The following is a 12,543-nucleotide window of genomic DNA, read 5'->3' as shown; positions in this document are numbered from 1 at the left end:
GAATATTTTTCGCTGAGTGCATGACTGTGCGGAGACCTGTAAGTGCCATGCAAAAAAAATAAATAAATAAAAACTAAGTCGTGCGCACGAAATATTAAAACGCGCAAGAAATATTAAATTGTGTACATGAAATATTAGGAAATACTATATCGTGCGCACAAAATACTAAATCTTGCGCGCGAAATACTAAATCGTGCACACTAAATCCACTCAAAACTTGGAGCATGGACCAGTTGCACAAGTGGGGTAAGCGTCCTCTGCTTTTCTAGAAACACCCGCCGAATTGCTCATAAAAAGTCAAGTCCGGGGTAGACAAACGAGGAAAGGAAAACTATAACACGTTAAACAAATCACTTCTAATGTTAAAATACAACTTTACCATAAAATGAATACACAACTAAAAACGACTTAATATTATCATACAAAATTTTCTTACCCGAGTTTATTTCAAATGATACACGCTTGATAGAAGTACAATCTAATTGTCCATGTGAGGTATCTGATCATTATCCTGTATTTGTCATCTTGAATATTGATCTGTTAAGTAGTATGCCAGATATAATTATAAATTTGAAAAGCTTATGCTAAAGTGGAAAAGGGCTGATGAATTCGGAAAGAAAATGTATCGCACAGAAATAGACAAGCTTTTGAATTTTTCGATTGAAAAGTACAATGTGTCAAGTAATGAAGTTGAACGTTTTACAGACGTGTTCACTAATGCGTTGCACATGGCCGCAATGCGTCGATTCCAAATGGAAAATGTCGACCTTATCTGAAACCTTACTGGAAAGACAACAACCTAAAATACTTTCACTTCAAACAACGGGAATCCAGGCGATATTGGATCAACAACGGTAGAACGAGGGTTAATTCCGACAAAAGTTTTTCTGAATACAACGAAAAGAAAAGGGAGTTCCGTAAGCGTAAACGAGCAGCCGAAAAAGAGTGGCAAGAGCAGAAATACGATGAAAAAAATGTGCGTCTGAGTTAGACATTGTAGAATTTTACCGTAAAGTTCGTCGAATGCATAAGAGTGGCCCCTCTATAACAAATTAAAATACAATGAAACTGTTGCAGTGACGAATGGTAGCGTTTGTGAACTTTGCGGTGAATACTGTGTAGACTTATACTCTGAAAACAAATGAAGAATGCTTTAATCAAGGTTTCTACTGACATATACAATCCGGTATGCAAACATATTTAGAAAATGCAGATAAAGCGTCTGTTCAAGGACTCGATCAACCAATAACTATCGAAGAAATACGAAACCAGATACAAACGTTGAAATGTGGCAAATCACCTGGGCATGACTATATTACGAATAAACATTTGGTGTATGGTGGCGAACAGACTTCGAAATATTTGTGCATACTGTACAATTTCTCTGTCAGAGTGGTTAAAGGCAGTGAGGTCTTTAATTTTGAAACGAATGAAAGTTTTAAGTAGGTCAATGAGTACCAAGGCTACATCAGTTTTTAAAGACCCCGATGTAGCAAAAACATTGTCTACTATACATGACATATATGTTGTCGTACCAGCAGACAAAGCCCACAGCAACATTGTTTTTGTCTGCAAACGTTTTACATCCAATGTTTATTATCAGAGGTAGGCGTAGAAAATAATAGCAGTGATAAGACCTACACTGCTACCACACTCTCAAAAGAAGAGATTGTGGAAAACCATAAATCTGTGCTATCCTCTTTTGGTCTCTCTACCAAGGACGATAATTGTGATTTACCATCTATGTACTGGATTCCTAAACTCCACAAGAATCCATACAAACAACGTTTCATAGCTGGATCTGCAAAATGTACCACCAAACCTTTTTCAGAACTTTTAACTTCTATACTCACAACTGTCAAAGAGGGTTTGCAGTCCTATCACAACACTTGTTACTCCCGTAGTGGTATTAATTCAATGTGGATCCTTTTGGATCTTTTGGAAACAATTAGTTCAAGACTATTATTTGAATATAATAGCATTAAAACCTATGATTTTCCAACACTGTATACGTCTATTCCCCATACTCAGTTAAAATCCCAACTTAAAAACATTATACATCGTTGTTTTTCCCAAAAAAGATGGTAAACCTAGATACAAATATTCAGTTCTTGGTAGAGATTCCTCAGACTTTGTAAGAAATAATTCAAAATCATCTCCCAAATATACAGAGGAAGATGTTTACAAAATGCTGGAATTTTTAATCGACAACATATTTGTCCAGTGTGGTGGGCGTGTTTTTCAACAAACGGTCGGCATTCCAATGGGAACAAATTGTGCTCCTTTACTTGCTGACCTATTCCTTCAGTCTTATGAGGCTGACTTTATAGCTGATCTGATCAGAAAGAAAGAATATCGTTTGGCTAGATCCTTTAATCTCAGTTTCCGCTATATAGAGGACGTATTATCTTCAAACAATCCTAATTTCGGGGATTTGATACATTGCATCTACCCAAAAAAACTTGAGATAAAGGATACTACAGACACTGTGAAGTCAGCCTCTTATCTTGACCTACACTTAGAAATCGACGGTAAAGGAAAACTATTGACCAAACTTTACGACAAACGTGATGACTTTCCATTCAGAATTGTCAACTTTCCTTTCATCTGTTGCAACATCCCTTCAGCACCTGCGTATGGAGTGTTCATATCACAACTCAAACGTTATGCCAGAGCTTGCCGAAACTACGCAGACTTTTTGTATCGCACTAGAACTCTAACAAATAGGCTTCTGGAACAGGGTTATGTTGCTACAAGTTTGAAGTAATTACTACAGAAGTTCTATGGTCGTCATCATGAACTCGTGGATCGTTATGGTGTATCCATCTGCACCATGAAAACTGATTTATTCAACGGGTCATAGCTTTTCTTTCCTCGTTTGTCTATCCCGGACTTGTCTTTTTATAAGCAACTCGGCGGGTGTTTCTAGAAAAGCAGAGGACGCTTACCCTGCCGGTGCACCTGTTCCATGCTCCCAGTTTTTAGTGGAGTCCGAGTTGCTCATTTGCTTGTGTTACTTTGTATGTATGATTTTAGTTATTGTATGTTCTTTGTTGTGTATGTCTGTTTTCCATGTCGGGTCTTTGTCCCTGGATTACATTCTTTTGATTACCGCTATAGCCTTGGTTCCCTTGATTACTCTTTGATTCTCAAAATGGAATACTTACCAACGTCGTTCTGTCATGGAATAATTATCCCATTGTATAAAGGCAATAACAAAGATAAAACTGTTCCTAATAGTTATCGAACAGTGACATTGACATCTGCAATAGGAAAGTTATTCGAGAAGATGTTATTTTATCGCATTAATTGTTTTCTTTAACAAATCAATAACACTGTACCTCATAGTCTGCAGTTTGGCTTTGTAAAAGGGCATGGATCGATTCCTGCTATCTACACATTAAAAGAATCGATAAATTGTTATATCGAGAGAAGCTCTACGGTTTATGCCACATTTTTAGACAACGAAAAAGCGTTCGATCGCATTTGGCAAGATGGACTTTTACATAAGCTTCGGAATATTGGGGTCACCGGCAAAATATGGAAAATTATTTATGTTTCCTACGAAAGTGTCACTGCACATATTCAATATAACTCTAGAACCGGTAGAACATTTCACATTCAACAGGGCGTTGGACAAGGACCAGTGCTGTCGCTTTTTATCAATGATCTGATTTATCAACTTATCGATACAAACTGTTGGCAGATGATACAACACTGCTAAGCTCGTCTAAACACAGTTTAAAGACACTATTGAATGTAGTGGATAAATACGCTCAAACTTAAAGACTTAAATACAGTGCTTCTAAAAGTAATTGCTTAATATTTAGATCCTCGAAATCACGAAAGTGTAACGATTCTGAAGTCTTATTCAAGCTTTGAAATGACACTATACATACGACATCGAAGATTGTATATGCAGGGACCCTACTTGACTCATCTAGAAAAACTACAGAACGAACTGAAAACGTGTGTAAAAAAAAATTGGAGAAGAACTTACATTCCTCATATTAATTGGTCTTTACCGTAACAGTATGTCAACTATTACAAATACTATCATTTGGAAGCGTACTATCTTACCGACAGCCCCTTATGTATGTGAAACTTGAGGTAAATCAACGGCTACAGAAACAGAAATGTTAGAGCAGACTCAGCGATACTTTGCAAGATTTGTATTACGGTTGGACAAACGGTCCCCAACAGATGCACGCATCAGTAACATTGGGTTGTGGTCGGTGAACGGACTTATTGATAAATTCAAATTACTGTTCTTTGGAATGTTATGTAGAGCTAAGAACGACACAACACATAAACAAATACTTAACTTAGTGGCGACATAAATCAGGATTCAGTAGCATATGACTTAATAAGAACCTTAATGAAATACGATATGTTATCGTTTCTCGAATGTTATATTGAAGATACTTATATCCCCGAAAAAAGACTGTGGTCTAAAATAACGAATCAGTCATTAGAAATCCGCGAAGAATCAAAGTGGAAATCTTCTGTAGAACACCGATCAGAACTTGACAGATACTTTAAAATTCATCACAAACTAACGTAACACAGACTCCATCGTCTCGCACCAATAAATGCACAATTGAAAGAAAAACTATTACTTGTTGTAAAACTCGGGTGTATGGCAATAGATTGCCAATGTACTTTGTGCAATTGTTTTGATATTGATATCGTGAAACACCTACTATTGAACTGTAATGATATGATAGAAACAAAATGTTCTACTCAATAGTTGACGTGCTACCAATCCAAGAACTTGTCCGCTTTTTCATGCAGGAAGATAATGATATATTGATAACTTTACTTGGTGGCATTACTGAATTAGTAGAAACATTGGATTCAGAAATTAGGAAAACTCTGATTTACTGCTTAGCAGATCATATCTATGATATTCATATAAAGTTTAAGGATATTTTGAAATGTTACATACTTAATTTTGGGCACTGATGCCCTTATTTTGTATCGGTATGTATTTTTTCTTCGCCTGTATTTACGTTTTGATGTGTTTTTTTTTAGTAAATTGTGTATTATGTAATGTTTGAATAATTGTTAAAATGTAAACTCGTCAATACTGGTGAAAATAAAGATAATCAATCAATCAATCAAACCTAACCGGTTTATTCCCATTTGTCCCACATTTGAAAAAACTATATTCCCAGTTGTCCAACATTCGTATAACAACAAATAATTAATTAGTGTTTTGACAAAGTTATAGTCTTTTTCTAGTACTCCAATATCATCATCTAGTCATATACATGTAGATACATATTTTTGATTGGAATTAAAAAAAATTAATAATAATAAAAATAATAAGTGAAGTTAATTATTAACTAATTAAACCAGCAGTCATATAATAACTTTTAATAACTGACCACATTAATTGGCTAATCAATTTCTTTCTAAGCGGGCTTGCTTATGAGCAACATGCCACTTCAGCTTGTTGAAATCAATGTGAACACATCTCAAAAGAGGTATATATAGAAAGTAAAAATGTCAACTTGAATCAAAGTCAAAATGGCTAATGCACAGCTAAACATAGAGAACAGTAGAGGTGGACAAAGTCTGCAACTACTCAAACAAAGACTACGCAACTGGGAAATCACAGTTATCAATTATGCTGATGCAGCATCTCAGCTTATTCACCTTGGGTAGAAGTGTATGAACATTTTACTGTTTGTTTTATACTGTAATAGTGCATTATTATCATTCTCTGTTAATTTTTGTGGATCTTGTTATTTTCATAAATATTGAAATATTCATAAAGCAATTAATAAATATTAGAAAAAAATATTGTTGTTTCAATTATCACCCAAGGAGAAAAATATTAATATGGAAAAAGCATCATCAAAAAGCACAGTTCAAAATGCATTCAAACTATCCACATGGAATATCTCCCTCTGTTACCAGGCATCAGTACAAAGGATTTGAAAAGATCTATTTTATTTTATAATAAGTTACATATTTTATAGCAATAAATATACTTCAGGAACAATTTATCTATAGATACTACATAATACAATTAGATAATATTCAGAAAAAGACTATACATAATTACCTATTGTAATAAGGGTGTGAAAACAACTAATTAACATGTACACAATTCCCACTTGTCCCACACATTTTTACCTGTAATTATAAAATGTGGGACAACTGGGATGACACCACCTAACCCAGCTCTAAGAACCATTTGTTCTTAATTACCTTTTATCTCGTTTTACCAATTTCAATTACAGATCTACAGAACATTTTCCCACCAATAATTTCAGAGTCCCATTAATTGAAAAGACTCTTTCACAATTAACGTTAATGTTTGTAACTTAACCATACACATTTTTAAGTCAAACATTACCTTAAAATAATTTGAACATTTTGATTTACACCATTTCAACACTGTTTGAAAATATATATGTCTGTATTTTGCAAGATGACAGAAAAGGATGTCCGTGTTACAAGTATTATCTGTTTCAACTTGTTATAATATTTATTTATATTAAATATAAATAAATATTGTAACAAATTGAAACAGATAATAAGATAACAAGATAATATACATGTATGGTTAAAGGTTAATCACTCTTATTTACTACTTTCATAAAGAGTCATTAAAATTTGAAATGAAATGTAATTAATATGGATTACGTTTAGTTCTAAATGTTTTAGACGATATACGTGAAGGAAGCAGCATTGATTTACTCGTCGTAAGTACAATATAGTCATTTATATTCATTATAGTAACTAAACATTTGAGAGCACCGTTTCGTATCCGGTTTTACAAGATTCCGTTTTAACCATTGTCCGTGAAACTTGTGATGGTGTGATTGACTTCAGACAATTCATGTTTCTCTCATAAAAGTTCCAACGTATAATAATTTCACTATATGAAACAATAAAACGTGCGTGAAATCCCCAACACTTATGCTTAATATAACTGTTACTTAGGATTTATTTTGCGTATCTGTATCAATTCTATACATGAAAGTGTCTTTTTAAACCAATGGCGGAACCCCCAAGTCTGCCAATGTGAACGTTTTAGCAATTTCTAATCACTAAATGTTCTCCACACAGAAACAATGTTGGCACCTGACAATACTGACCCGTCTGAAGAACAACCGCTTATTAACCCCATCAATACAAAGATCAAGCTCAAGTATCCAAAATGGTTGGCATATTCGATTCTCACTTCAGTACCGTTTTTACACCTGTTTTCGTATCTGCTCAGCATATATATTCTGGGCCAATACACATATGTTTACTTTTTAGAAGCAAAGTATCCTAATGTGACGCACACGCTGAGTGGTAGTCTATCAGCATGTACTGTAAATAAAAGTTCTATAGAGTATTTTATAGAATCTGATATCCAGAAAGAGGCGGCGAAATGGACCATATATGTATATTTAGCACTTTTAATACCTAGTTTTCTTATGAACATCAATTTAGCAACATACAGCGACGCATTAGGTAGGAAAGCGTTCTTCATTATTCCTTTAGTTGGCACTCTGATAAAGACGGCTTTGTGTGCCCTAGGGATATACCTAAAGCTAAATGTGAAAATCCTGCTTGCTTTTTATATGGTGGAAGCAATCACAGGTACTTGGACTGGCACTATTGCTATGTCGTTTTGTTTTATTGCCGATACTACCGAGCCGGGTAAACCACGATCGTTTTTGATTGGATTGATAGAAGGTGGGATAGGGCTTGGCGCCATATTAGCCTCGTTTGCGTCCGGTTACTTGATCACGTGGACAAATGGATTCTTCTATCCAATCGTTATTGCAGCTGTTTTGGTTGGAATTTCACTTCTCATAGTTATACTATTCATTCAGGAAACTCTACATCCGGCAAGAAGAAGACAAAATATTTCTCTGTTGAGAAATATGAATAGAGTTTTGGAAGTTTATAGATCAGGGTTTTCGCCGGATACTCCTCGATGGATTTTCGTAGTCCTTATTATAATTTTCATGTGCTCGGCGGCTGCAAATTTGGGCAAAATGAGTGTTGAATCAATTTATTTTGTCGATTCTCCATTCTGTTGGTCAACAGAACAAATTGGGATTTATGGAGCAATGCGAATTATCTTTTCGAATGTTTGTGGCATCTTTGTTATAAAAATTTTCCATATATGGACCAATGATGAAGTCATAGCACTCTTTGGTTGTTTGACCACTACAGCATGTCTTATATTGGAAGGAATAGCAAGGAGCAATTTGGTGATGTATATGTGTGCGTATATGCCACATGTTAACTATTTTACCCCTCTGACGAATAACGACAATTCACTCTATTAAAGCAAAGCTATTGCTGAGCCTTTTCCATCACCTCTGTAATTGCAGTTTCGTAACTAGTAAATAAATGATGCCACTTGCTACATTTCATTGAAATCGTATTTTCTTTGTATTTTTAAATATATTTTGTTCGTTCAGAAAATAGTACACGTCACAGACCTTACCTGTAAAAACGTTGAAACATTGTACCTAGATTTCTCAAGACCCCATCTCTGGAATATGTAAATATATCTAGTAATTTAAGAATGTTAATAAACAAAACACCCGTGAAATGGATGGAAACCATCTTAACATTAGTCAATGTAACGTTATTACATTATAGTAATTCATAACTAACTTTAAAAAAGAAAAGATATTAAATATAATATATAGTTGTACGAACGGTATCATTTGTTTACAATTATGCAAGTGTTACAGGTGTATAATGTTATTTCAGCTGCAGTTGCTGGAATCGGATGTACAGTGACAATGCCAATGGTCAGAGGTATTATGTCCAGGCTAGCACCTGCCGACAAACAAGGTCAGATACCTACACTAATAAGGGTCAGAGTTATCATATACTGATTTTGAATATGAACAATAAAAAAATGGAAAACAGGTGGGGGGGGGGAATCGACCATGCCACCCGCTCCCATCTCCGAATCCGACACATATTGTACATGGACCAGAAATAGAGTGTTACTGGTAAAAAGTCACGGATCTACTAGTATTTTATTTAGGAAGGGGCTTGGGTTCCACAGATAAATGCACATGAGGGGAGAGTATTATAAAAGATTCCGGAGATGATATGAAATGTGATCTTTATTTTAAAAAATCTGCCTTTTTTACAGTGATATTTTCAAATTGCTCATTTAAAACAACGATAAGTTGATATCTCTTATAGGTAGAACGGTACTATTTCTCATTATTTTAAGTTGGCTTTTCGTGTACCCTACTCAGGTAAATACTTCCGGACACTGTGATTGGACAAATTGTGCCGATACCCAAAATATGTTATTAATTTCAGGCTCTTACATTATTATACTTTTAAAAAATTGCATTACATTTTTGGAAAACCATTTGATATAAATGTAATGATTTTTTTTTAAATTTATGTGCCATTCGCAGAAAAAGGGGGTACTTTGACCCCAAACATCATCTGCTTAAAATACCAAAGAATCGAGGTGGTTTTACTTTGACTTCGATCGCAATTTTAGTTCGAGAAATGAAGATTTTACTGGAAAAACAGTCAGTTATAGCTCCGTCATTGTTTTAAAGGTGTGAATTTTTCAAAAGTTTCACTATTGTCGCCTATGGGAAATAAATAGTACCGTTCTACCTATATTGCATACATTGTGTAAAAGTTAGATAAACAATAACATTTTGTATTTTTGACAGTATTACATATAGCTTACTTGAAATTGTTCATTTGCAACGCGTTTAAATATCAAAACTAGTCCCCACTCTAGTTGGTTGAAATATCTTGTGATTTCTAATTATTTTCTTTTTAAACGCAGTCTGTCAATTTGAGATTGAGATTTCAGATGTTACCTTCCACCAAGTTTTCCAATGACAGACAATTCATATCGATTAAGGCTACAAACCACTAATTCAGATTCCCATTACTCTCTATGTTAATTTGCTCATTTTCAGGGGATCCTCAGTAGTTTACATTAAGTTTAACCTAACCAAAACCATATATCACCTGAAATATACACATGTACTGCTATATCACTCAAAATTTCACAAAGGGTTTACTTACGGTCTCAGTATCGTATTAATTTTCCCATAGACTTCTATAGTGAAGTGCATATTTTTAGGATTTTTTAAAAAATATGTAAATTGATTCAATAAAACTTTCACTTATGTAGCATTTCTAAGGACATGTGAAAAAATAATTTCCTGCAAAGAAAATAGGGTGAGTCCACGAAGATTGGACAGAAAAGTAGTCTTGAACTATAAATAGCCATTTTCCCTACTTTCACTTTCGTTTTGCACTCACCTAACCAACCTTTTCAGTGGAACATTTTTATGATATTATGTTAGATTTTCTTTTAAAAAAGTTCTTCATCTTACAGTGTGATGTTTGCTCTATTTTTTAAGTCATTGTTCATGTCTTTTGACAAAACATTAGTTTGTAGAGAGGCAAAAAGAAAATGCACTATATTTTTATGGCATCCATGTTTTGACGTACACCCGCTCAGGGATATGCAATACGATACTGGTACCTTACTTGCGGTGCAGCACTGACACTCGGAACTCATCTACCCTAAAAATAGCCCGGGGAATCCTAAAAATTCTTTATTTAGACCATCTTTATTTATAGTTCCACCAAATTAGTTTATTTAAGTTTGAGGCAGCATACTTTGGGCTCAAAATTATCAGAATAAACTTCCCTTTACGAAAAAAGTTAATTCACTTAAAAATATTGTCATTTTTTTTTATAATGGCATACTAAAAGGACTACTTTGTACCTTGGCGGAGGACTTTTTTTTGCGTTTGTTCCAAATTGATGATGCAATTGGTGGTCTTAAACCTAAAATTAAGGTGCAACTCTAAATAAGAGCTAGACAGAACATTAAAATTTTTTTTTAAAATGACAAAAGCAGATATAACACCATTATTATTTGTTTCATGTTTTATCAAAATTAATAAAAAATCTTGAACGTACGTTTTACATAATTACGACACTAAATACAATAGGTTTGTATACATGCCTTTCATTCCAGTTGTTAAAATTGTGTGTAAAAAGCGTTTCATTGATTGCATCATTCGTCGGTTAGCGGTCATTTTATACATATGTAATATAAAAATATTTTTTTCAGGATCTGTATTTGCCGGTGTAGCGGCCGTGGAAACATTTTTCAGTTCACTTGGTAGTGTAGCTATGGGGACCCTGTACGATGCTACAGTTGGCATGCTTAAGGGATTACCTTTCCTTATTTGGTCAGGATTTGGTGTCATTGGCCTTATGTTTTCCTTGTAAGTGCCTATTTATTGATATACGAATATACATTTTTAATGTCAAAGAAACACGTGCTTATGTATGTGTTATTTATGTAAATTCTGGTGCATTTCAATTGATTTTGTATATATATAAAATGACAAATAGACGATTCTTCATCAAAGTCATGTGCCTTATGAAAATAAATCAGAACAAAACTAGAATGAGCTCTTTATTATATAGATGGCTGTGATTTACCAATGTTCCCGCGGTGTAAAAAAATCGATACTGTTTCACGCTGTGTAATAAATTAGGTAATTTCACTCTCGCACTTTCTCCCACCAAAACGTCACAACACGAAAATTAACCAGCAAAATTTAAAAATTGATGTTGAAAATAGCAACGAATAATGGAGGAAATCAATGTACTAAATATGATAATAAATTGGAAAGAGTGAATAACCAAAATATGAACAATCATGCAAAGAACGCATTAAAATTTAACTCGTGCGCGGAACAAGTTCCGCACACTCGTAAAATCTAGGCATTCTTCGGCACTCTTGATCATGTTTTAATTATCCTATTATTCTACCACATGTTTAACCACTTAATTACATTTAAAACGTTTTGTAGCATTCTTGTCTCGAATCAGAAGAAAGCAGTATATATTGCGATAGGTCAGGAAATAACAGAAAGGACTGATATTGACAAAAATAAACATGTGAACTTTCTGGAAACACGATGATTCTTTGTTAATTATTAAAATCGTCTACACTTCAACGCCTTTATATACACGACATCTAAATTGTCAATGAGGATTAACCCTCTCGGTCTACCCGACAAAGGAAGTTTGTGTGAAAAATATTTGGAAATCGACAATTTCTTGCGACTGCGCTCTTCGCCCTGGAAGCTACCCACTAATATAAAACAAATGTTAAACAAGGTCACGCATGAAGCCCTCTGCTAAAGTGGCATTGCTGATAGATTAAATCAGGAAAATACAGATTCATATGTCACATGTCTATAAATATCTCTTATGAGCTGATGATATTGTATTGTTGTCTTAGTGTAAAGAAGGACTTCAAAAATCCCTATACAAAGTGCATGAATTATGTTCAATTGGAAAAGTAAACAGTAACAATTAAAACATTACGGTATTTTATTCTAATGGCAAAACTTTCAAAATTCAACCTTCATATAATAATTTATACATTAAGACAATAATAATGATATTTGGGTATGGGGTTAAAACATACTAGCATACTGAATGGTTACTTTAATTTTGACATAAATACTTCGACGGAAAAAGCAAGGAAAAACA

At 34.1% G+C, this 12,543-nt stretch overlaps 1 protein-coding gene across 5 annotated transcripts in view; it reads left to right on the top strand.

Annotated features, from left to right (window-relative positions):
- Positions 1-12,543, top strand: part of LOC148624746 (lysosomal proton-coupled steroid conjugate and bile acid symporter SLC46A3-like) — a 15,967-nt gene extending 3,424 nt beyond the window's left edge. For 2 of the 5 annotated variants that reach the window (XM_088567623.1, XM_088567620.1), the window contains exons 2-5: positions 7,084-8,238; positions 8,737-8,820; positions 11,105-11,261; positions 11,856-12,543. In XM_088567623.1, coding sequence (XP_088423749.1) covers positions 7,089-8,238; positions 8,737-8,820; positions 11,105-11,261; positions 11,856-11,967 — 1,503 coding nt within the window. In that variant the 5' untranslated portion in view covers positions 7,084-7,088 and the 3' untranslated portion in view covers positions 11,968-12,543. Of the gene's footprint in view, positions 1-6,537; positions 6,717-7,083; positions 8,239-8,736; positions 8,821-11,104; positions 11,262-11,855 lie in introns of those variants that run through there. The other 3 variants (XM_088567622.1, XM_088567621.1, XM_088567624.1) reach the window with 3 other exon arrangements.

The sequence above is a fragment of the Perna viridis genome, chromosome 2, assembly GCF_037379345.1.
Source record: "Perna viridis isolate PV_CMFRI_1.1 ecotype Kerala chromosome 2, ASM3737934v1, whole genome shotgun sequence".
NCBI lineage: Eukaryota > Metazoa > Mollusca > Bivalvia > Mytilida > Mytilidae > Perna > Perna viridis.
The sequence above is the reverse complement of the archived record's forward strand: the minus strand, read 5'-3'. Positions and strand labels throughout refer to the sequence as shown.